At 37.6% G+C, this 25,972-nt stretch overlaps 3 protein-coding genes across 6 annotated transcripts; 2 read left to right on the forward strand and 1 right to left on the reverse strand.

Annotated features, from left to right (window-relative positions):
• The first annotated feature begins 8,370 nt into the window (after positions 1-8,370).
• On the forward strand, positions 8,371-9,024 carry LOC120265244 (putative disease resistance protein RGA3). Its single transcript, XM_039273124.1, has one exon. It carries the CDS (start codon positions 8,371-8,373, stop codon positions 9,022-9,024), a length of 654 nt encoding a protein of 217 aa, XP_039129058.1.
• A 238-nt stretch (positions 9,025-9,262) lies between these two features.
• Positions 9,263-11,866, forward strand: LOC120265245 (putative disease resistance protein RGA3). Its single transcript, XM_039273125.1, has 5 exons — positions 9,263-9,658; positions 9,847-10,758; positions 10,868-10,894; positions 11,149-11,296; positions 11,826-11,866. The coding sequence occupies exons 1-5, from the start codon at positions 9,263-9,265 to the stop codon at positions 11,864-11,866; spliced, it is 1,524 nt and encodes a 507-aa protein (XP_039129059.1).
• A 729-nt stretch (positions 11,867-12,595) lies between these two features.
• Positions 12,596-25,969, reverse strand: LOC120264582. Of its 4 annotated transcripts, XM_039272404.1 has the most exons (3): positions 24,330-25,969; positions 13,328-13,402; positions 12,596-13,238 (listed from the first exon to the last, which is right to left on the reverse strand). In XM_039272404.1, exons 1-3 carry the CDS (start codon positions 24,415-24,417, stop codon positions 12,868-12,870), a joined length of 534 nt encoding a protein of 177 aa, XP_039128338.1. In that variant the 5' UTR covers positions 24,418-25,969; the 3' UTR covers positions 12,596-12,867. The 4 variants fall into 4 exon arrangements, 2 of the variants coding, with proteins under 2 accessions (XP_039128338.1, XP_039128339.1); XR_005537478.1 differs by having other exon boundaries at positions 12,596-13,652; XR_005537476.1 differs by lacking the exon at positions 24,330-25,969 and having other exon boundaries at positions 13,328-15,947.
• Between the last annotated feature and the right edge of the window lie 3 nt (positions 25,970-25,972).

The following is a 25,972-nucleotide window of genomic DNA, read 5'->3' on the forward strand; positions in this document are numbered from 1 at the left end:
TTAACCACTTCACTAGCCTTTGGAGAAATGATGAGCATAGATCTTTTGATTATATCCTTAATGTGATTCCTAATTATCTCCATACCCGTTCTTCTGCCCAAAGAGTTGCCTTAACCAATCCTGTTTCCAAAGTGGAAATTCACAACTCTCATATCCTTACCTAATGATAAATCCCTTGGCCCGGATGGCATGAATGTGGAATTCTACAAATTTTTTTGAGAAGAATTAGGAGATCATCTTTTTGCAGCTATCAATTTTTTTTTCTTAATGCTATGATGCCTAAAGGCTAGGCAAGACTTTCATTATTTTAATTCCTAAAAAAGAGCACCCTAAAACTGCTATGGATTATCGTCCCATTTTTCTTTGCAATGTCTCTTACAAGATTATTACTAAGATCTTAGCTAATCACCTCAAGAATGTTATTGACTCTTTTTGGTTGATAGAAAACATTGTGGGTTTGTTCCAGGAAGATCTCATGTGGACAATATCATTGTTGTTCATGAAATTGTTCATATTATCCATAATGACAGAACCATCCCCCCTAGGATGTTAATCAAAATGGATATTGAGAAGGCTTATGATACTCTTCAATGAGATATTATTCTTGCCACTTTAGTAAAGATGCATTTCTCTAGCATTTGAATAGCCTATATCAAAGCTTGTCTTTATTCCACCTCTTTCTCAATCATTGTCAATGGTAGCCGTACTGATTTGTTTCACCCCTCTAGGGGTGTTAGACAAGGAGACCCACTTTCTCCTTATCTTTTCATCTTGGTTGCCCAAAATCTTTCAGCCATTCTCAATTATACTAGGCAACTCAATTTGATCCATGGCTTTAGTAATAATCTGAGTATTAACTTCAATCACCTCATGTATGTAGATGATTTAATCATTATTACTACTGCCTCTAGAAAATCTGCAAGAAACATCAACTTCTACCTAAACTTACATTCCCAACTGGCCAAAAGCCAAACCAAAATAAATCTGAGATTTCTTTTCCAATTGGTTCAACACAAGATTTTCAACTAGTATTTGCTCCATTCTCAGCTTCACTACTAGCAAGACTCCTTTCAATACCTTGGAGTTCTCATCTCTCATAAAGATCTGGCCTGTGTCCATTTTAATCAAATGATTGTACAAATGTTGATGTTGCTAACTAGAGTAAGGCTAATATCTCCAAAGCCGGGAAAGTTGTCCTTATTAATAGTGTCATCATGACAACTCCCATTTACTATCTTTCAATCTATCTAGTCCCTAACTCTATATTAAATAGATTGTCCCAAATTGCTCTGAAATTTTTTGGTCTAATAGTGGCAATGGGAGTGGCATCCCGATAGTCAATTGGAACACCATTACTATGAGCAAAACTGAGGGGGTATGGGCATCTGGAATCTTCATGATAGCTAAGAATCTTTTTAATTTTCCTAACTCACAGAATACCTTCTAGGTTGATATTCACCACTTGAAATATGGAAATCACAACTTTTGGTCCCATAAAAGTCCTCATAAGTGTTCTGTTTTTTTTTGGAAGTCTTTGCAAATCAACTGATATTTTAAAACCTCATTTTTGGATCAATTGCATCAACCCTTCCACTACCTCTGTTCTTTTTCATCCTTGGATTTTTGAAATCCCCATCATGTTTAAATCTGTTTTCCTCAACATGGACCTTGATTTGGACAATCTTTCGTTTGAATGATCTCATTGATAATGATGGTTGGAATTTGCATGCTCTCAATTAGGTCTTAGGTCCTTACTAGAATTCTCCTTTGATTAGTCATGGGAAAATCACCCCAGATGAGCCTAACCACTGGGTGTGGTTTCCCAAGACTAATAACAACAAGATTTTAGCAATTATTTACAATTTCCTAAATAGTAATCATGCTGATGATCAACATTGGAATGGTTGGATGAACATTTGGAAATTAAGGGTGGCTCCGAAGATCAGAACTTTTATTTGGCTTTTGATCCAAGGAAAAATCAAAACTTATGAGTACCTTTATCGCATGAAGCTGGGTCCTTCTGATTGTTGTGTTTTCTATGGCTTGGTCCTTGAAACCACAGATCACCTCTTCCGTCTTTGTCGTAAAAGCCAAATTATGTGGAACTTGGTTAAAGACCAAACTGGGTTGACCATTAATTTGAATGACCACATTTCTAATGGAGTCAAGCTGGATTTTAATCATCAAAGAACTCTACTCAATCAGCCTCGTTGATTGCTATAATTGTTTGGTATATTTGGAAGACGAGGTGTAACTTTATTTTCAGACAAAAAACTCCAATTTATTTTCAAATCTCTAACAATGCCACAGAGCATTACAAAGAATTCGAGCTGCATCACAATAACTGCAAAATGGTGAAATTTTTTCTGCAAAACAGGCTTACAATGGGTGAGATGAGTATTTTTTCTGATGCTATGTGGAATAAAGAAACATGTAAGGATGGTGCTGATTTCTATTTGGTTGATTCTAATGCCTTTATTATCAGTGCAGGATCCTTTCCTATGGAGATGAGTGGAAGAGTGGAAATGGAAGCTAAAGCCCTTAATGCTGCAATGCAACAGAATTCTGAGCTACATGGAAGGTGCTCCAATATTTTCACTAGCTCAAGGGAATTATGAAATTTGTTTTATCATAATACAGAGTTAATGCAATGGGGATCCTGCAATCATATCTTTGAGACAAAAAAAAAATGGCTTGTTAGGTTCCTCAACCATCAAATGGATCTAATTCAGCATTCTTGGAATAGAATTACAACTCTTCTTGCTAGTTAGGGAATTCAAGCTAATCATTTGTCCCTTTTTCACCAAGGGATGGAGAAACCAAAGTGGATCATGAGAGCTGTGCATCAAATGGGTTTTCTTTTTTGATTTGTTTGGCTTTTTCCCTAATTTTTTTTTTCTCTTTTGAGTGTTCTTTAGTTTAGTGTCAGTTTGGTTAGTTGTCTTTTGTGTTTTGTCCCTCTTGGGCTTTGTTTTTCTTGTTCTGTATTTGGTCTTTCTCTTTCAATAAATAGCTACGGTGTAGCTCTCCCCCAACACCACCACTTTCTCTAAAAAAAAGACAATTATTTATTAGTTCTTGTAACTTTTCAAATATTCCCTGTCATCCCTTTTTTCAATTTACTTATTTTTCAATCCATGCATCAGTTTATTTTATTTAAAAATTCAATTTTGTCCCGCTTACGAAATATACTTCCCGTTTATTAAGTATATTTTTTTATTTAAAATTGTATATTTATGTGTAATTACATAAGTTTTTATTTAAAATGTAATGTTTTTGTTTAATATTTGTTTTTACTGTTTAATATCTTAGTTTTTTGTTTACTATTTTGTATTTCCGTCTAAAATCGCTGAGGGGCATTTTTTTTATGAAAGTACTAAAAAAATAAGCTGTCAGATGGTGTCAGAAAATGAAAGGACATTTTCGGGATATGAAATAGTCTAAAGATTTTTTGATCAAGTGAGAAAATTGAAGGGATGATATAAACAATTTCTCAAAAAAAAAAAGTCATGTCTAATTAACAAGCTAACATCCAGGTTTGTTAATGTCAAATCCATGCCAAAAAAAAAAGTCTAGGTAAATGCTTAATGGCATTGATAACCCAACTTGAGAGTCTGAAAATAGACATCCAATAAAAGTAGAAAACTATGTTTATTCATGGATGTCCAGATAAAAGTACAAACATTTTCCCCATTAAAACATGTATCCATGTCATCCTCAACACGCATAACCGGTAATTATAATTGTCCCAATTTGTATATTTTACAAAGTATAGAAGGAAGGTATGTTATATTGCGGTAATTATATCTCAAATCATTAAGAATTAAGGTGGAGGACTTCCTCTACAATCAAATGAAACTTCAGCCCTAAATTCACTCATGATTTATCTAAACCAACTATGATGCCTACTATCTCCTATTCTCCTTAGTGCTACCTGTGATGGATATTCTATCCCTTAGTGATTATTTCCAGACTTCAGAGTGTCACTAGTACCCCATGTTTGGTTTGTATCTTTTGTCCCCACCTTCACCATTGGTGAAATATGGGTCTTAAACTTTGTTCAATTGGGTTTGTTTGCTGCTTTTTTTGCATGTTAGTTATAATATTTCTCATTTAAACTAACAAAGTTGTTGTTTATCCACATACATTATAAAATAATATATAAATAAGTGTCTCACCCAATTAAGGCTAGCATGTATCGAATGACTTAGTAAATGGAGCTAAACAAACTCCTGGAAGAACTAGAGACACTTAATTGTTTAACTGTTTTTTTATTAAATATTTGCTTGTGGCTTATTCATTTCATTAAAAATAACTTCAGACATTAAATTCATAGAGTATGCATCCATCCAGATCAATGTAAGCTTTTTTTTAATAAATATAAATAAATGATGACGCATTGATCAGAAAGTTTTGATTTGGTAAACCAAAGAAGCAGTCCAACTGTTCAAATGCTTTGAGCTAAGCAACAATTTGGCAATTTCTTGATAATTTCTATGTTTTGATAAGCTAAACAGTTTGGCAATTTCTTGATAATTTCTCAATCCGGATTCATTAAGGGTAGATGTATCGCTGATAATATTATTGCTGCTCAGGAAGTGATTTTCAATCTTCAAAAAGGAAAATTCTCAGCTACGCTCTTAAAGTCGATTTCGCTAAAGCCTTTGACTCCTTGGACTGGAATTTTCTACTTGAGATTCTAGAAGCTAGAGGCTTTTGGTAATCGTTGGATCTCATGGATACACACTATTCTCAAATCGCCAAAAACTCAAATTCTCATTAATGGTACTACTCGTGGGTTACATTCATCGCAAAAAGAGGCCTAAGACAAGGTGATCCTCTCTCTCCTCTTCTTTTTGCCTTAGCGGCTGATACCCTTAGTGCAATGTTCTATCACGCGATTCACTCCAAAGTTCTGATTGGGGTACAACTTGACCATTCTAACAGCATTTGCCATTTACAATATGCTGATGATCTTATCATTTTCTCGGGGGGTGGACATGAAGACCTTAAAATTGTTAAATTAATTCTTTACCTATTTGAAGGCTGCTCCGGTCTCTCTATCAACTTCTCAAAAAGCTGTCTTTACTCCACCTTTTTCGGTTTTCAACCGAATTCCTCCTCTGCAAGAATTCTTAATTGCAATTGAGATTGTCTTCCCATCACTTACCTAGGGGTACCCCTCTCTGGTAAACGCCCTAGAAGAGCTAACTGGGCGATGCTGATTGATTCTGTTTGGTCTCGGCTCACTCAATGGAAAGCAATTTACCTCTCTTTGGGGGGTCGCTTAACTCTTATCAACTCTGTGTTATCTTCCATCCCAGTTTATTGGATGTCAGTTTTCAAACTTCCTTCCTGGGTCATACATGATATTGACAAAATCAGGAGAGACTTTCTTTGGAAAGGTCCGGACCTGGGATCTAAGGGGTTAAGATTAATTGCTTGGAGCAGAATTTGTCGACCCGAAGCATGGGTGGTGAGGGCATCCTTAATCTTCGGGGAATTCAATAAAGCCTTTACTTGGCAAATGGTGGTGGAAATTTCATTCTCGCACTGTAATCATGCTCTGGTCCATGATCATTAAAGCCAATTATTTTTTTACTGATGACTCCCTAACCTTTCTTTTTCTCACAACCCCCGTAAATAAATCGTTCTTTTGGGCGGAATTAATACCATACTTCATTCATTCCGTTCTCGCCTAACCAAATCAATTGGCAATGGTGAAAAAAACTCTATTCGGTTTTGATAGATGGTTAGAGGGCGGTCACCTAGAAACGTTTATGATTCTCTCTTTTCGGACTGTCCTTACCCTTGGATTACCTTAAAACAATTTATTCTTATCATCAACTCCCAGGGTAATCTCTTTAGATCAACCACTACAAATGATATCATCAGACTTCTAAATTCTTTACCGGATTGTTCCAATGATAATGATGACTCTTACTTCTGGTCATTAGAAAAGAATGGAACTTTCACAGTCAAATCTTTTTACAATTTTCTAATTGATGGAGGACTTCGTAATCAACTTTATCCCAATTTCTGGAAAACTAAGACTCCTAGCAAAAATCACCTTATTGCATTGGCTTGCACGGGATAACAAAAATTCTAACTCTTGAGAACCTATTCAAAAAGGATGCAACCCTTCCCGCCATCGACACTTGTACCCTTTGCCATAATAACACTGAATCAGTGGACCACCTTTTCTTACACTGTATCTCATTTGAGCGAATTTGGTCATTCTTCAAATGTTTATTCGATCACCGAAATTCTACCCTCCTCAATGATATAACATTTTGGACCAATTGGATTCCCTCTATTAATTCTTCCCTCAGAAATATCTGGGACATCTGTTCCCGAGCCATCTTCTGGAATATCTGGCTGGAACGCAACAACCATATTTTTAACCAAAAATGTTCACAAACTTCTGTTACAATTTATAATACGGCTAATATGATTCTTTCTTGGATTACTGCAGATTCTGACTCCCACTCTTTGATTGACTCGGAGGGTTCTCAGAAGATCAAGCGTTCCTTAAACTTCCTCAGTTCCAGATCCTCTGTCTGCACAGGTGATCGGGCGCCCGATCAGATTCAGGAGTAGTCCGTTTCCTCCTCCTCTGAGCTGGCCTGTGCCTCCTTATGGTTGGCTTCGCCGGCTTCAGATTGATCCTCTTTTATCTTTCTTTTTGCTTTCCTTGTTTTCTGTTATTCTCATCACTGGTGAGGATAACAGACTTCTGCTTAGCTCCTATGCTTGTTGTACTTTCTTTTGTACTTTGTTGATTTCAGTTTGCTCCTTTTCAATAAATTTGTGGTTTATCCACTTTATTCAAAAAAAAAAAAATTATAAATATCATTAATCTCCTTCCAACTTGCAAACAACCAAGTTTCATGTATGAAATAGCCAGAGTTTAATAGGAAAGTCAAAATAATGAATCTGATCACAATTGGATATCCATTCTGACTTTTTCCTCTACAAATTTAAAAAACAATGAATTTGATATCATTTTATACTTGTAATCTGCCACTTGACACTTGATTGCTGAGTTACCTCTTAAAATTGCTGCATTTCTGAAGCTGTATACTTATCTTGTTTGCTTGAATTCCAATGACTAATAATACAATTGCATCTTCAATCCATTGTTTGAGTAATAAATTGATTGCTACTTTTGAGAGATTATATTCAGAAACAAGGCCATGTTATGGTGTTGTTAAATTTTATATTTTGCTACTAGTGGGCCCTTATATGGGCTTTATATGGGCTTAGAGGTCTTATACTAAAAAGTCTCAAGACTTAGTGGATTAACCTCTATACCTATATATAAACTCATAACACTTCTATTACACAACCGATGTGGTACTATATTTCCAACACCCTCCTCAAGTTCAACTCGGTCGAACTTGCACAGACTTGTACACCAGAGGTCTGTTTACATGGACTTGTACACTACTTGTGTCTCAGAGAGACTACACACACATGGAGGTCATACACACATGGATTTGTATCACATCGGTGGCTCCACTATATTTCTCTGATACCATGTTAGATTTTATATTTTGCTACTAGTGGGCCCTTATATGGGCTTTATATGGGCTTAGGGGTTTTACACCAAAAAGTCTCAAGACTTAGTGGCTTAACCTTTATACCTATATATAAACCCATTACACTTCTATTATACAACCAATGTGGTACTATATTTCCAACAGGTGTTGAAGAAGACATGAAGAAGTTGAAGGTGATGCTCCCGAACATTCAAACTGTGCTCAAGGATGCAGAGGAGAGAGCTGTTAGAGATGAGTCAATATACTTATGGCTAATGGAGCTCAGGAATGTTGTGTTTATTCTTGATGATATGTTTGATGAATATGAGTATGATTTGCTGCAACATCAAGTGATGATGAGATATGAGAAGGTTGATGAGTTTATCTCTTCGTCACAAAAGAAGCTAAAAAGTGTTGTTTGGGCTGTTGATAATGATGATGATGATGATACAAGGAATGAGAATGAATATGAATTATCACCACATGCTGTGAAGGAGACTAAGCGTAAGTGGGAATTCGATAATGAAGATTCAAGCAACTCTAAGTCTGCACGCAAGAAGTCCAAGATCATAACTAGTTATGTTAATGATATGTTGGAAAATAATAAACACAAAGAACTTGAATCTAGAAATGAAAAATGGAGCGGTGTCGAGCAAGAGGAAACGGGAGGAGGAAGACGAGAAGGTATGTGACATTGTCTCTACTTTTACTAATCTTTCAATTAGACATGGAATGGCAGATAAGATTTCAGACTATGTCAGTAAACTTACTAAGATGACAGAGCATATGCATGTTCTCAAATTAAAAGAGGGACATAGAATGAGGGAGAATGATAATTCAACTAGCTGTTAATGAGGATGCTTCACGGGTTTTTGGTCGGGAATTTGACAAGCAAAAGATCATTGAATTGTTGTTTTCTGATTGCCAAAACAATCTTCGTGTTATTTCTATTGTTGGCATGAAAGGAGTCGGAAAGACGACACTTGCTCAACTTGTTTACAATGATGAGATAGTAAGCAGATACTTCAACCTAAGGGGATGGGTGCATGTGCTTGAGTCTTATGATGTTCTGCAACTAATAAAAGCAATCACTGAATCTTTTGGGAGGAAACTTGATAATTCAAAGGAGTTGAACACTCTTCAAGAAATTCTCAAAGAGGAGATGTGGCGAAAAAGGGTGTTACTAGTCCTAAACAATATATGCAACTACAAAAATAGTTTTTTGGAGTTCTTATCGATTTCCTTCAATGGTGCTGAATCAGTGAAAATCATTGTAACTTCAAGCAATGATTCAGTTGCTGCTGAGTTTGAGGAAATGATACTTCCTTATCATCTTCACTGCCTCCATGAAGATGAATCCTGGTTGTTGTTTCAGCATTGTGCATTTGATTGTCATGGTTTTCATCAAATCGGTAGGAAGATTGTTATCAAGTGCAAAGGTTTTGCCTTCTTTGTCTTTGAAGATGCTCGGACACCTCCTTAGAGATGAAACCGATAAGGTGAAATGGATTGAGATCCTAGAGAGTGTACTTTGGGATGAAAATAAGTCAAACATAGAAAGTCTAACCGCTATCAAATTGAGCTATCAGCACTTAACAATATATCTGAAACCATGCTTGACATATTGTTCCTTATTTCCGGAAGGTTATAAATTCACCAGAGACAAATTAGTCATGTTGTGGATGGCACAAGGGTTTATTCAGCCAAAAAGAAGTAAAGCAATGGAAGACATAGGCAGTCAATCTTTCAATGAATTGTTGAGAAGGTCATTCTTCGAAAAAGTAGATGGTCATGATGATCAATTGTTTTCTATGCATGATCTAATACATGAGACTATAAGGGCAGGCAATATATCTAATGAAGTTCAGCATCTGTACATTGACGGAAACACTTTCTTCAGTAATGAACATGAATATCTGAATCTTCAAACAGTAATTGTCGAAGAGAAATCATGCGACAACAGTCCTACATTACTCGATTTCAATCTTTTGAGGAACCTGCGCTTGCTAGAGTTGAAATCTTGTCAGATATTCGAGTTACCAGATTTTATTGGCAATCTTAAACACCTCCGATATCTTCATCTTGAATGCAACCAAATCAAGAGGCTGCCAGAATCAGTATCCCAACTTTACAATCCCCAAGTGCTCAACCTTCATCATTGTGTTCATTTGGAGGAATTACCGGAAAGAATTGGAAACCTAATCAATTTACTGTTTTTCAGTTTCTGTGGAAGTCAAGTTCAGTCCTTGCCTCAATCAATCATCCAACTACATAATTTACAAACACTGAAATTGCTACATTGTAGAAGTCTTGTTCAGCTCCCAAAAGGCATCGGAAAACTCACGAATCTCCGGCATCTCAAACTAGAACAGTTAAGTTAAGCTTGAATGGAGACATGAATCAATGCGGAATTGCTGAGCTAAAAGATTTGGTGAATCTCAGGGGGAAACTCTGCATTTCAGGACTCAAAACTGTGACCAATCTGGAGGATGTCAAAGAAGCAAATCTCTGGAGCAAGAAACACATTAAAGAGCTGAGACTTGATTGGAATGGTTCAGATCATCAATACAATGATTCTGATTCTTCTTTTCAAGAACTTCAAGAAAGTGTTCTAGAGAGCTTGAAACCTCACACCAACCTGACTAAATTGGAGATATACAACTACAATGGTGCTAAATTTCCTGCCTGGCTTGCTGATCCATCCTTCTCCAACTTAACTACAATTATTCTCATTCAATGTCTTAATGACAAATGTGAGTTCCTGCCACCATTGGGACAGCTTCCATCTCTTACATCACTAGATATTCAGAAAATTCACGGCATTCGGTATATCTGCCGGGATATTTTCCAATCACTGGTTGAACTGAAGTTGTGTCATTTGTATGGATTGGATACTTGGAATGGGGATTTTCCGATGCTTAGAAACCTAACAATTGAGAACTGCCCCAAACAGAAGCAACTGCCAACATTTCCCTCCCTTTCCAGTTTAAACCTCTGGGGGCTTGACCAGCTGAACACCATCATGAGCCTACATGATTTTGTTTCTCTCAAACATTTGACTGTAAAACATTGTCCTGAACTCTGGCTTTCACCCATTGCTCAAGGTGATCAGCTACCTCCTGGTCTTCTTCAATCCCAGGACATTGAAATCAGCGGTTGCCCAGGGTTGCATGAGTGGTGCTGCGAGCATGGAGTTCTTAACTGGATTAGTTCTCAAGTATGTGTAATAATTTTCTCTTTGATTTTGTAGTGCCATATCTAGTTTCTGAGTTTTAGTAGTTGCAGAAAAACTTATATTATGTTTTGACTATATTTTTTTTTGGCAGGAAGAGATGATATTTGAATCAAAGTTCGTTAATGAGACACTGTTTTGAGTACATGACCAGGAATTATTACCACAACTGCAAGAATTCTCAATTGCAGAGGGGGGGTTGCTCTCCCTAACTTACTTGGGGGTCTCAATTTCTGATAGATGACCGCAAATCTCATCTATTTATTAAGGAAGTTGTTTTCCAAAATGGTTCAGAAACAGTTCTTTCTCTAAATTGGTATCAATCTCTATGAAAGGTTACTATAACTGCAAATTAAAGATTTTGTGAACTTGAAGCAAATTGGTGCTGAGTTCTATGATGACAAAAAGTGTCTGCATTGTTCCATTTCCTTCACCGGAGACACTGGAGTTCAATGGATTGCACAACCGACAGGGATTGAACAGAGTAGGACTGCAGCAGCTTGCATCACTTTGAGGTTTAAAGGTATGGAACTGTCCTAAGCTGCAATTTTCTGCAGAAGAGCAAATTCCTCCAAAACTTTGGCATTTGGAGATATTGGCATGTCTATTGTTGATAGAGTGATGCCATACACATGAAAACAGCAAGTTTGCTCATATCAAGCAATTGATCTTCAACAAGAAGGGATGTGATCCATGTGGGTTGGAACTACTTATCAAAATGTTATTTATAATGTATGCGCTTTAATGAAGAAGTTCAGATTTCAAAATTTAGAATTTCACAATGTTTGCTTGTTTCTTTGAATGTAATGTTGATTTCCCTGTGTAATAAAATTTCTTTCTTCATATCAAGTCTAGCATATTGAAGTCATCTAGATATTTTGTTGAATATGAACTCTGTTATTAATTTAGTTTTTATCTGGAATCATGCAATTAGGATATAAATAAAATGCAGCTTTTAAGGATTCAACAGTTTGCAAAGTCAATGAAAATTAATTTTCTGTTCAACACCAAAAATCTTATACTGAAGATTGGAAAAACTTGTGTTTCTTCAGCTTTTGTGCTAATACTCCCTGAAGCTCTGCTTCTCACTTGAGCATTTTATTTATTTATTTTTAATGAAATGAATAAACAATGATTTCATTTCATTATGTAGATAAGAAATTACATAACTGTTCTTACTTACCAGAGAGTGGAGATTTATTGCTATTTCACAATGAGAAAATAGTCATGCCATTCATTTTGTGTTTGTTTCTGACTTTGATTTAGAATCTACATTCTGTTGTATAACTAAAAGGTCTCATTTTACTGGTGTATATTTTTTTATACAACGTAGCCCTTCCTCTGTTGATATATTATGTTTGGGGTACATGTGCCCTACAATAAACAAATAAGGAATTGCTTGCAATTTTGATTCCCTGTCTGCCAAGTGCTTGGGAAACAAGGCAATGCCATTGACTTCTAAGAGGAAAACTTGGAGATTAGGCTACATATTTGACTTTCAGACCTCAAATATCAGCAGAAGAGTAGATCACTAGACAATCTGCCATACTTGCATGATCAAATCAATGGCTGATGCAATCCTATCATCGGTGCTATCTATGATCAATGGCTTCAGATTACAGTCACCATCTCCGCATCCATGGAAAGCCGTTGATGAAGATCTAAACAAACTCGAAGCGGTAACAGTGCGGCTTCAAGCCTTGGATAGCAATGTGGAGAAGAAGGGAATGCAAGATGAGTGCGTAAAACATTGGCTGCAAGAGCTCAAGCATGCTGCCTATGATGCTGAGGACATACTTGAGGATTACGAATAGGAAGTCCAGGAAAGGCCAATGGTATGTGGCTCTACTCAATTCCCATTTCTTGATGGTATTGTTTCTAGGATGCATGATATTGTAGAGAAGTTTCATTTGGGGAAAAGGAGCTCTCAAAGCTATTTATTCAAAAAGAAGAAGAAGCTACAAAAATGAAAGGAAACAAAACAGAAGACTGATCAATGAAAAGAAAAAAGAAAACAGTTGGAGCTAAATAAAATGCTTCATTATCCAACGGGGTAGATCTCTCCCTTGATGAAAAAAGGTTAACGAATGCTTGCTAGAACCAAGAATGGCCAAGTTGACAGCTGCATTCATCCATGATTGAGGTATGATGTGAAATTTGAGGAGAATTAAGCTCATTCAGGAGATAAGATATAGAATTAAATAAAGGATCCAGACGCCATAAAGTTTGCCGACAGCCCAGGGTAATTGCCTTTAGAAGTGCAGCATTTGCGAGGAAAATATGTTTGCAGATAACACTCAGATTCAATGAACTCTGCAGTGCCAAAATGAGAGCTTGAGCATCAGCTTCAATTCCAGTTTCCGCAAAAGAAGGACCGCAGCCAGCAAGAACGAGGCAAGAAGTAGCGTTGTAATTGGAGATGTGAAAGCCTACTCCGGCCAAGTTGGACTCGCGATTCCAGACAGCTGCAGAAAAAAGGAATGGAGCATCAGCGGAAGTGAAATTATTGGTTAACAGGTTTCTCCCGACGACAAATGATTGAGCAGAGAAGTACTCCCTGACATGAGCCACCGCCTGAGTAGCAAGAACAGCACAGTCCATAGTCTCATTCTGGAATATAATCTTGCACCTGGCTTTCCAGATAAGTCAGACAGTCACAGCAATTACAGATCGAGTAAACAAATCAAAATCAGAACCATTCTGATTGGAGACAAGCCAACAACGAGAGCTGAAATTATTACCAAAAGTGATGTTTCTACCAATAACAGAACTGATTAATCTCCAAATACATTGAGCTTTAGGACAGATTAAAAAGATGCTCAGAGGTCTCATAATCAATGTTACATAATCGATAATAAGTACGAGGCCCCAAGTTCAACCTGTACAAGAATTCATAAGTCTTAATAGCATTGTGAAGAAGAAGCCAAATGAAATGCTTAGCTCTAGGGGCTATCTTGAGGTTCCACAGATTGGCCCACCCATCCCAACAATCAAAGGGATCAACACCATGAGTAAAGTGATAATAAACCATAGAAGGGATTGTTAACTTCCTAGTCTTAGGATACCATACCCACCAATTATCATAGCCATGATTAAAGTTCTCAGCATTAAGATAATCAAAATTAATGTTATCACCAAAGATTAAATGAAGCATCTTCATGTTCCAGGAATTCCCAACCAACAGATCGGACAGACACAAATGGTCATAAGAAAGATCCACATTAAAATAAGTTGGTTTGTAAGCAAGAGGGATCTCAAAGTACCAAGGATCCGTTAGGAAATTGGTACTGACAGGATTAACCCTTTTCAACCACAAACAAGGCTTAATAGATGAAGCAGTATTTCATAAACCTTTAAAAAACCAAGAACAATTAGCAGGTATAGAGTTGGACCAAAAATTCAAAGAGCCATACTTATTATACAAGATATCCACCCAAATAGCATTATGTTTATTCAGATACTTAAACACATTTTTGGCCATTAAAGAAGTTTTCGCCACACAAAGATTACGAATCGACAAACCCCCCTCAGCTCGATCAAGCATAATATCTATCCAACTAACCGAATTCATGCCTTTTCTATTGCCACCCTTATCCCAAAAGAAAGACCTAGCTGCTTTAGAGATACCATCCAACACAGTATCAGGAACAGGATATACAGAGAGATAATACAAAGGAATAGACATAATAGAGGAATTTATGAGGATTGTTTTGCCAGTTTTTGATATTTTAGAATGATTCCAAAAGGAAATAGAATTGTTTATCTTATTAAGCATACTGTGAAAGACAGGCAAAGCTAGACGCTTAGGAGAAATCAGAACTCCAAGATATTTAAACGGAAAGACTCCTGTTTTAATGTTGAGAATGTTGCAAATACTACCCTTAAGCCTGAAGTTAAATCTAAAGGGGAAGAAAACTTCAGACTTACGAGGATTAGCTCGTTGGCCAGTAAGTTGCTCATAAATGGAAAAGCAGAGATTGATATTACGAGCAGATTTTCGAGTAGCATGAGTAATGAGAATTAAATCATCAGCGTACATAAGGTGGTTGAAATTCTGACTCAGGGAGGAATCAAATCCAGGAATGATGCTATGTCGCAGAGCAAAGTTCAGCAAGGTTGTAAGATTTTGAGCAACCATGATAAATAAGTAAGATGACAAAGGATTTCCTTGCCTGAGGCCACGGGTAGATTTAAACCAAGGGGATGGCTGCTTATTGATTAAAATAGAAAAAGAAGAAGAGCTGATACAAGCATGAACCCAGGTAATCCAACGACTCGGGAAGTTCATACGGTAAGTGTGGCAAGAATTGCATTCCAATTCAGTGTATCACAGGCTTTTTCAATGTCTAGCTTGACAATCATCCTAGGGGGATTCGAATAATTGCGATCTATCGTGTGGACTACTTCTTGAAGGGCAATAATGTTACCGAAAGGATTACGACCAGAGATGAAACCACATTGCTCTCGGCCAATGATCATAGGTAGTATACTCTTAAGCCGATTAGCCAAAACTTTAGAAATAATTTTATAACAAACATTGCACAGAGAGATCGGGCGAAAATCAGAAACCGACTTGGGATTAGTATTTTTAGGGACAAGAGAAATGTAAGTCTGACCCCAAGCATTAGGCATAATAGAGTTATCAAAAAAATACCTGATCGCTGCAAATACAGAGTCACCAATATCATTCCAGAAAAAGCGATAGAATTCGGCATTAAAGCCGTCAGGACCCGGGCTCTTACCAGAAGGGAGGGACTGAAGGCCAGGAAAACCTCATTCTTAGATACTTCACGAGTGAGCAAATCTCCGTCATCAGGGGAAATAAATTGAAGATCATCCGGGAGAGCGTATAGGATATCATTAAAGTTCAAGCATGAAGGCTCAGTCCACAGATTAGTAAAAATAAGAACAAAAAACTTGCTCAAAACTAAGACGATCAGTATAACAAATCCCATCAGCGTCACAAATAAGAGAAATATTATTTTAATGATTACGGAAACGAACTGAATTGTGAAAGAAGCTACTATTGTTATCTCCACTATGAACCCAAAGAAGGCGAGTGCGCTGCGCCCACTTCAAAGAATTCTGGCGTTGGAGGGCAGAAAGTTTATTATACAGAGAAGTAAGATCTGGAATCAATCCAGAATTGCTAACAGCTTCTAGGTTTTCTACATCCAAAATATCCATCTCAGTTTTATTAATCTGCATGCATAGGATTAGAGTGGGGCCGAAAATTCCAAGCCTCACGAACAGCAGAATGACATCCAAGATAGTCAAACCAAAAATTATCAAAATGAAACATGCGCTTTTTATAACCGTTACGAGGAGCAACCGTGAGAAGAATAGGGGCATGATCAGAAAAAGTACGAGGGAGATGTTTAATAAAGTAAGTATCAAAGAAAGCTGAGCAAGAGGAATTAATGAGACACCGATCGAGCCGAGCCCATTTCCGAGCCAACCCGGTCTGATTGTTGCACCAAGTAAACTTAGGACTTGTGAACTTAACATCCAATAAATTATTAGCTGTAATAAACTCAGAAAAAAAAACTCTAGATTTATGAAGATAATACTGATAAGATCCCCCTTTAGTCTCACTAATGGAAATTACAGCATTGAAATCTCCAATAAGAAACCAAGGAAGATTCAAATTAGCAATACCAGTTAATTCATCCCAAACATACCTTTGTTCATAAAGACGAGAAGAATTGTAGATAACGGTAAGGTTCCAAGAAGCACTACAGCCTAGAGTAATTATAAGATGAAGTGCAAACCTGGACTTGGCCAAGGGGGTAACTTGACCCAAATGCTTTTGCCACAAAACAATAATGCCCCCCGAATAGCCATCAGCCTCGATAGCTGCCTAGGCCCATTTCTTGTTAATTTTGGAACAAAATCTATTCAACCTGATATTATCAGCCCTAGTCTCAACCAGGCAAAACGCTATCGGGTTTAGTTTTCTCATCAAGAGTTTGATTCTAGTGACTGTATCGCGACTTGAAACTCCTCTACAGTTCCAACACACCAGTTTAGTAGGGTAAGTAAACATAATAAAACAGATAAATAATTAAGGGCACGACAATCTTAAAGATAAGGCAAATTAAACACAGGTAGAGAAATTTCCTGAGACTAAGAGATAAGTCACCAAAACGACAGCTTCATCTGTATCAAGCCTTCCCTTTTTATGAGAGGCATCCGGGGGCTGAAGACCCTTACGAGCAAGAGCCTCCTTCCTTAACCCAGACTGATACTGAACGAGAGTCATAGCATCATCAGGTTCACCAATCTCTTCTAGTTCATCATATTCGGACATATCACTATCTTCATCACCAGTTCCCTCTCCTTCAGAATCATCACCATCAGAGTCACCCACCATGGGATCTGAGTTATCAACCTGAGAAGGAGAATGTAAAGCACCAGCAACCAAGTCTACTGCCTGCTTATGAGACGAAAGGGAGGGGCCAGGAGCTGTGGTCTCCATCATCTCTACAGAGGTGCGGACTATGGGAGCTGGTGGAGTTGCTATGATGGGACTTTTCAACTTGGCATTGGAACTCCCCAAAGCATTGGGATGCTCCACAATGGCTTTGGAACACGTTCCAATCTCGGGACGAGAGCGAGAGCTGCCCGTTGAGAGTCCCAAACCCTCAGTAATGGATGGTGGAGTCCCATCAACAAGAGGCTCAACAGTGATAGGATCCGTGACTGAGTGTCTCAACCCTGCATGGCCTCCCCTTCCTTTGAACGAGGAACCACCACGTGGCGAGCGAACAGGGCTAGTGTGAGGCAGTGAGGCGACAGAGGCTGCACCAATGGGATTCGGGGAGATCACGTGGGATACATGTGACCCAAACCGTGCTGCAACACTGCTTGCACCGCCTCTAGCTCCTCTCCGTCCGCCACCGCGACCTCGACTACGGGAGACAAGCATCCGAGGTCCAAAATCGGTCTCCGGTTGATACAACTGATTATCCAAATTCTCAGCACTAGCCGGTGACGAAGAGATAGTTTTTGCCTCCAAGCCATTGGACGGTGGATCCAGGTGCATCCTTACCTCCGAATCCTGGGGACCACAGGGATCAGCGCCAGGAGGTGGATAGGATGAGTCCATAGTCTCCGTCGTCCGGCGGCTGCAAGAACTAGAGCCATGACCGACTATACCACAGTGATAATAAAATGTAGGGAGTTTCTCGTAGGGGTGGACATGGGTCGGGCGACCCATGGGCTGGCCCGAACCCAGCCCAAAAAATATAGGGCCTGAGTTTAGAAAGTTGGCCCAAAAAACTAGGTTGGGCTCAAATGTTTTGGCCCGATTGAATTTCGGGCTGGGTTTGGGTCAGATGAATTTTGACCCGACCCGACCCGGCCCGACCCGGCCCGACCCGGCCCGACCCGAATAAATAAATAATATATATATCATATATTATTTATAATATATATAATTATATATATAATATTTGTTGATAATATTACTACTTATTTATATAGAATTTATTTGAACCATTTATAATACTTGTATTGTATTTTTTTAAATGTTTGAAAAAATTTTAGGGGTTGTAGTAGTAGTTTTATTTAGTTATTTCAATTATTTCATAAAAAAATTATTTATTTTTTGGGTCGGGTTGGGCTGGGCCTGGGCCTAATGACAATCAAATGGGTCGGGTTTGGATCAAAATAATTTGGCCCGAACATGGCTCGGCCCAGCCCAGCCCGAATATATGGGTTATATTTTTGAGTCTAGCCCAACCCAGACCCAACCCAGCCCGGCCCATGTCCACCCCTAGTTTCTCGTAGAGCACCACAACAAACACCCTATGTTCCTGTGAACCAATCCAGAAACCCTGTTTCAAAGGTTTGGACAGATCGATCTCCACGCAGATTCGTGCAAACTTGGACCTAGGCATAGCAGAAGTGAAATCATCGATCTTAAGAAGACGACCCAAAGAAGCAGAGATAGTCTCAAGGAACTCTCCATCCCAGAATTCCACTAGGGAGATTATGCAATTGCACCCAGGTAACAGCAGAAGTCATCGTCAAGAACGCTGGTTCGAAAAAGGATTGCCAAGGAGCAAGCTGTAGAACGACTCCATTCACAGCCCAAGGACCCTCAAACAGAAGCTTTTGCATTATATCATGAGAGGCACATCTGAACAAAAGGTAGCCGTTTGGGAGATCAGAGATGGAAACTTCACCAAACTCACTCCATCGAGTATGAAGAACCACCGTCTTGACATGTTCAAACAGTGGTGTGGGATCGAAAATATGCATCCGGCATCATGAAAAGACACCAAACGATATATCGAAGCACAAATATCGTATTTGTTTTGTGTGGGTTCTTTCATTCCTAATAGAGGCAAGCCTCTACTATTAATTACCCCTAGATTAGAAATCTTAGGAACCTCCGATTAAGGGCAAAAAGGAACAAGTAAGAGCAAGAAGATTTTCGAATTTTTAAATCATGTTATTTTTATTATATAAAACATATTTATTACATCACTTATATATATATATGTTTTTATCATCGCACTGCTTGCGCTTTGCGTCATCACTGCGTTCACTGCATTGCTCGTTTTGCAATTTTTTTGTTGCCATTTTAAAATAAACAAGTCACTGCTGATTGTGTCTTGTTACTATATTGCATGTCTTGTTGTCACCCTCTTTTTCTTTTTTCTTTTTTTGTAATATGTCTCATTGCTGCTTTGAGACAAATTTAGCCACGACATTGAGATGAGCACCCTTATCATTGCTTTGAAATTAGCGAGTGCATATTTCACCCATTCATTTGCTTTGCATATCATTTCTAGATATATATTTTTAATTTATTTATTTTAATCCACACTTATCATAGTGGGTTATATTTATTTATTTATTATTTTTAGAGGGGCCATGAGCATATAACATGCATGTTTTTTTTTTTTGTATGCATGCCCCTCATTTCATTTTTTTTTTATGTATGCACGTTTCAATTTTTTATCTCATGCATATATGCATAATAAATTTTTTTATCTTATATCATGCATAGTGATCCTGGCTTCTAAATGTATGGGCATGCATGCAATTTTTTAGAGCTTTATGTGCAATTTTTTTTTACTATGCTCATATTATTACATGTTTTTTTCTAACAACATCACATTCTTAGTTACATGTGCATGCATGAGTCACGTGATTTTTTTATTTATCTTTATCATTTATTTATTTATTTCCTTTTTCAAGCCATGAAACCCATATTCATGTTGATGGTGGGCCCGCTTTTTTTCTAATGTCTTAAACAAAATGATGAATGCTTTTTGTTCTTTTTTATATATATATTTTTCATTGTGTGTCTGCGTGCATGTCTGCGTGCATGTTATTTTTTTTATTTTTTTATTTTTTTATTTTTTTTATGCACGTGAACTGGAATCCATTCATTTGTTTAACGGTGGCCCATTTTTTTATTATTTTTATAATTATTATATATATAGCATGCCCTCCATTTTTTTATCTATTTTTATTTCATATCTATATTTCATGCATGTGTGTATGCTTTCTCATTCTTTTATTATTATTATTATTATTATTTTTTATTCACACCTCTTTTTTTTTATGCATGTATGCATCCTTTAATTTATTTATTTATTTATTATGGCATGCTTCTAGATCATCATTTTATTTATTTTTTTTAAATCTCACAAACATGAATATCTCATAGATTAAGTGAGATGAAAATTAATAATATTAGCTGTGACAATGAAGGCCTCCACTGGTCAAGGGTAGACAGACACATGAAGCAACCTCATGAGAAAACCTAACAAATAAACAAAATTTTCAACCATGTTTCTCGGAGATCCTTTGGTATGAAGGAGTGCAATGCAAACCACAATATTAGTTGCGCCATATTTCTTTTTTTTCTACTTTGGGATCATCTGCTCATTGTCGGCATCACCTTCTTCCTCTATCTTGGGTTTAGACGGAGTTGGACCGGCTCCAGGAGCCTGCTTCTTCTTTATGCCACTAACAATATCGTCGATCCTCAGAAGCATGCAAGCAGCCCTCGATGGCAGTCTTTAATGTTTGTGCTTTCACGCTGTATGAATCACATATCTTCTGTTCTTTCATGTCGGCGATAGCACCAGTGTTCCCATCAATGCCAACCCATGCGTTTTTTCCCCATTTGCATGCTTTCCTTGAAGAGCTGTCATGGTCCTGATCACATTGACTCCACAGTTCTGGGCCAAGGTTCTGCGGATGGCCTCAAAAGCCACAGCCTTTGAAGCTTGGATGTTGACATGCTGCACCTTGCTCCCTGATTCACGCTTTAAAGAATCCTTGAGAACCAAGACATGGCGACGGCGTCAACGGCGGCGGCGACGGAGGTCAAGGCAAGGATGCTCGGAAAATGGTTACTTTGGTTGCGCTTCCACTCACCGATGAAACACTTCCTTAAGTCTCATAGTCTTCATCTCAGAATTCAAATCAGACCAGCATTAAAGGTTGTTTTTTCTTTTGCAATGGAGACAGCGCTATCAACATCTTCGTTAGAGTCCACAGCAGCAACAATGAGCGGTGGCGACGGTGCACAAAAATAATGGCATCAGGCGGCATGGCAACGACGATGGTGAGCATCGGCGGCGACGTTAACGACGAACTCAGCATGCTTGGCGGCATTATCTCAGCCATCCAAGCATGCCCCGACAATGAACGGCGGCAACGAGCGACGGCATCGGCATGCTTGGCGGCATTATCTCAGCCACCAAGCATGCCGCGACGATGAATAAGGGCAGCGGCGACACGGCAGACAACGTAGCGACAACCAGCCACGGAATTATTTATTTATTTTTATATGCGTATACATATGAACACAGATCGGGGGAGAGATCGCACCGTCTTCCTCGTCTTCTTTTTCCTCTTTTCTTCTTTCTCCGAATCCTCTCCCTCTTTTTTTTTTGTCCGGCTTTTTTTTCTTTTTAAAAGAACAACATGGCTTATATCTTCTTCAACCAAAACCCAAACAAGAATTTAAAAATTTTAATATGGGATCTTATCTTCCGAACCAACCCTCCGTCAAATCAACCAAATCTAAATCTCCTTATTAATATATTTTTTTTAATTTAATTTTTTTTATTTCAAATTTTGATTGATTGATTTGATTTTGATTTTTTTTTTATTTTGATTTTTTTTTATTATTTTTTTTAATTTAAAGTCTTATTATTTTTATTATTATTTTTTTTTTATTAATTGAAAATTTATTTTATTATTTTATTATTTTATTTACTTATTTATTTACTTATATATTTTTTTATTTATATTTTATTTATATTATTTATTCATTATTTATTTTTTTATTTCTTTTTATTATTTTTTTATTATTTTTTATTATTATTATTTTTTTATCTATATTTATATATATATATTTTTTAAAATTAACTTAATCCCAACTTCTGATTGTGATTTTTTTCTAATTAAATTTTTATTTAATTTTTTTATTTATTTATTTATTTTATTTATTATACATTTATTTATTACTTTTTTTAAATAATTTCAAATTTCAAATTTTAATTTTTTTTATTAATTTATTTATTATTCGAATTTATTATTATTATTATTATTTAATTATATATTGATTTATTTTATTTATTATTATTTTTTAAATTTTATTTTATTTATTTATTTTTTATTATTATTATTCACTTAACTCAATTTGCCTTGGGATGTGTGTTCAAGCGCTTCAAGATTTGTACTTTCTCAAATCGCCTCAAGATCCGCTCTCAGGCTACATGAAATTTATGATTTCCTCGGAATATGTGTTTGAGCTATCCTAAGATTTGAGATTGCCTCGAGATATGTGTTCTCAGGGGCAATCTTGTAATTTGTCTTTATGCCTTCGAGATAAATTCTCAGGGCCAATTTTGTAATTAGCACTTTGCCTCGAGATATGTTCTCAGGGGCAATATTGTAAATTTTGCATTTATGCCTCGAGATATGTTCTCAAAGGCACTTTTGTAATTTGGTATTTTTGCCTTGAGATACGTTCTCAATGGTAATTTTGCGATTTAAATGTTTCAGATCGTCTCGAGATCTGTGCTCTCGGATAATCTTGCGATTTAAATATTTCAGATCGCCTCGAGATCTGTGCTCTCGGCTGATCTTGTGATTTAAATGTTTCAGATCGTCTCGAGATCTGTGCTCTCTGATAATCTTGCGATTTAAATATTTTAGATCACCTCGAGATGCATGCTCTAGGGTCGATCTTATGATTTAAATATTTTTAGATCGCCTCGAGATCCGTGCTCTCGGTACATTCTTGTGATTTAAATACTTTAGATCACCCTCGACATCCGTGCTTTCAGGCTAATCTTATGATTTTGGATATTTTTAGATCGTCCCCGAGATCCGCTCTCTCTACGGGCGATCTTCAAATTCCAAATATTTAGATTATATCGAAAATATCTTCTAGACTTATCTTGAATATATTCAAATATAATGAAATTTATTTATTTTTAACCACATGTTGTCCTAATTCGATTATTATTTGACTATATGTAATTTTTTTTAAAATTTTTTTTTATTATTCGATTTGAATCAGGACATGCAATTTTTTTACATAAACAAGTGGAGGCTTGCCGAAGAATTTCCCGAGCAAGGAGTGCTGGAATCGGAGACGAGCCCGGGCCATGGAGTCCCCATCAATGTGAATGAACTCTGACGTACTCGCCTTCAGCTTGGACAAGACCGGACCAACCACAAGTGGAGAAGGGAGAGTCCTTTTCTTAGCAGTCGCAGCTATCTCCGCCCAAGAGGGGGGCGAAGAGGAGGGTTATCCCCCGCTTGCCATGGCAAGGGGAGGAAGACTAAAGAAACGCTCAAGAACTCAGGAGAGAAAACGCTCAAGAGATAATTTTAACAATATATACAAAGAAAGATGTCTGCTCTTGTAAGAAAACAAGCATTTAACACAACCATGTCTTCAGTAGAGGAATTGGGAATTTATGGGAGAGATGAGGATAGGAAGAGGGTGATTGAATTGATATTAGAAAACAATAAGAGAGAACTCTGTGTCATTCCCATAGTTGGTAATGGAGGAGTTGGCAAGATGACACTAGCTCAGATCGTCTATCAAGATTCTTTGGGGTGCGAATATTTTGACACCAAAGGTTGAGTTTGTCTTTCCGAAGATTTTGATTTGGTAAGGCTGATGACTGCAATTCTAGCACCCTTTTCAGAAACACGAAGTGTTCATCCAAACCCAGCAGTCCTTGGAGCTAATTTAAGGCAAACAATGGAAGGGGAGAGGTATTTGTTGGTGTTAGATGATGTTCGCAATGAGGATGAAGATCTTTGGAAGAGCTTGATGGCGCCATTGATGGTTGGTCTACAAGGGAGTACAATTCTAGTCACTACTTGTAGTGAATCAGTTGCTAGCATGGTGAAGACAGTATCATCCTACTACCATCTCAAGCATTTAGGAGAACAGCATATTTGGTCATTGTTCCAAACATGTGCATTTAGTAATGAATATCTTGTGGCTGATACAAAATTAGTTTCAATCGAAAAGGAAATAAGTAAAAAGCTGGAGGACATACCTTTAGCTGCAAAGATGCTTGGAGAATGCTTGACGAAACCAGTGAAAAGAAGTGGCTTGACATCCTGCTGAGCGATATCTGGGGTCATGTAGATAGACAAGAAGCAATACCACCTGCTTTGTTTCTCAGCTATCTATCTCTGCCGGCGCAATTGAAGAGGTGCTTCTCATACTGTGCATTGTTTCCTCGGGATAATTTCTTCGAGAGAGAAAAATTGATTCGGCTATGGATGGCCGAAGGTTTCATTCAGCCAAAAGAAGGGAAAATAACAGAAGACATCGGAGCCAATTACTTCGATGAATTGCTGAGGAGGTCCTTTTTGCAGTACTTTCATGCTGATCAATGCCACTTTGTAATGCATGATCTTGTCCACAAACTTGCAGAAATTGTTTCTGGCGAGGTTATTTGTCAGTTGGAAAATGGTGGCATGTCTTTAATTTCTTGTAAAGCACGGCATTCATCAATCATCCTGCACATTTCTTCCACACCGGTAAAAATTCACTCATCAGATGAAAGCAAGGCATTGTGGACATTTTTGGTCATACATAGATTGCTAAATACATGTTCTGCAATTTTCCTAATGAGTAAAAGTCGCTTGCGTTTGCGAATAGAGAACAACATCTTCAACAATTTGCAATGCTTGCGAACACTAGACCTCAGTGAAACAGATATCATCAGGTTACCTGATTCCATCGACAAACTGATACACCTTCGCTACCTTGGTCTTAATCATACAAAGATTCAAAGCTTGCCTGAATCAGTCTGTAACCTCTACAAACTGCAGACAATCGAAATGCTTCATTGTGGTGACCTCATAAAACTGGCTAAAGGCATCACAAACCTTAGAAATCTGCGGCATCTATGTGTATTTAGCTATTTGAACTCCAATCCAATGCCAAAAGGAATTGGATTATTAACTAATTTACAAACATTATCAAACTTCTGTGTTGGCAGTGACAAGGAGCACTGTGAGATCACAGAGCTGAAGGACTTGGTGAACCTGAGAGGAGAACTTCGTATCTCCAGGCTAGCAAACATAACCTATTCATATGATACAGAGGGGGCACTGAAAGATAAGTAGAACATTGAGAAGTTGATCTTAAACACTGGTTTTATTAGCAGGTTCACTAACAAGCTACTTGATATCAGTTTGTTTGATGGACCATCTGATGATACAAAGATCCTAAAACCATCAACAGGTAAATATTGTTTCAGTTTCATCACAGAGCAGAAGCCAAACCCTGAGGAAGAAAGAGTGTTTGAGAGTCTCAAACCTCACATTAACCTCAAAGACCTAGTTATTCAGGACTATTGCAGTGTGAGATTCCCCAACTGGATTGCTGATCATTCTTTCTGCAATCTAGTTTCTATTAAGCTTGACAGTTGCGGAGGTTGCAAGGCTCTCCCACCACTTGGCCAGCTACCATCTCTTCAAGATCTAGTCATGGAACAATTCTCAGAGCTAGAGTGCATTGGTCCAGAGTTCATCAGCAAAGATTACTTCCCTTCATTGCAGAGACTGCATTTTTTTTTGGGAAAGAGGAGCGGGGCGAACCCACTAGAGACCCAGGGACGTGCACAAGCCTCGATGGAACAAGTGGGGACAGGGCCGCGCTCACGTGGCGCTGGAACCACCCGTACAC

The sequence above is a fragment of the Dioscorea cayenensis genome, chromosome 7, assembly GCF_009730915.1.
Source record: "Dioscorea cayenensis subsp. rotundata cultivar TDr96_F1 chromosome 7, TDr96_F1_v2_PseudoChromosome.rev07_lg8_w22 25.fasta, whole genome shotgun sequence".
Lineage (NCBI taxonomy): Eukaryota > Viridiplantae > Streptophyta > Magnoliopsida > Dioscoreales > Dioscoreaceae > Dioscorea > Dioscorea cayenensis.

What these genes read in the sequence shown, in the direction of transcription:
- LOC120264582 (XM_039272404.1), bottom strand. Translation starts at nt 24,417, where the DNA reads ATGACCCCAGATATCGCTCAGCAGGATGTCAAGCCACTTCTTTTCACT. An exon ending in AAGCATCTTTGCAGCTAAAG is followed by an intron (nt 13,403 to 24,329) that starts GTATGTCCTCCA and finishes CTGGAAAGCCAG; the next exon opens with GTGCAAGATTATATTCCAGA. An exon ending in GCGGTGGCTCATGTCAGGGA is followed by an intron (nt 13,239 to 13,327) that starts GTACTTCTCTGC and finishes TTTTTTCTGCAG; the next exon opens with CTGTCTGGAATCGCGAGTCC.
- LOC120265245 (XM_039273125.1), top strand. Translation starts at nt 9,263, where the DNA reads ATGGAAGACATAGGCAGTCAATCTTTCAATGAATTGTTGAGAAGGTCA. An exon ending in TCAAGAGGCTGCCAGAATCA is followed by an intron (nt 9,659 to 9,846) that starts GTATCCCAACTT and finishes GCTACATTGTAG; the next exon opens with AAGTCTTGTTCAGCTCCCAA. An exon ending in TTAACTGGATTAGTTCTCAA is followed by an intron (nt 10,759 to 10,867) that starts GTATGTGTAATA and finishes TTTTTTTGGCAG; the next exon opens with GAAGAGATGATATTTGAATC.
- LOC120265244 (XM_039273124.1), top strand. Translation starts at nt 8,371, where the DNA reads ATGATAATTCAACTAGCTGTTAATGAGGATGCTTCACGGGTTTTTGGT.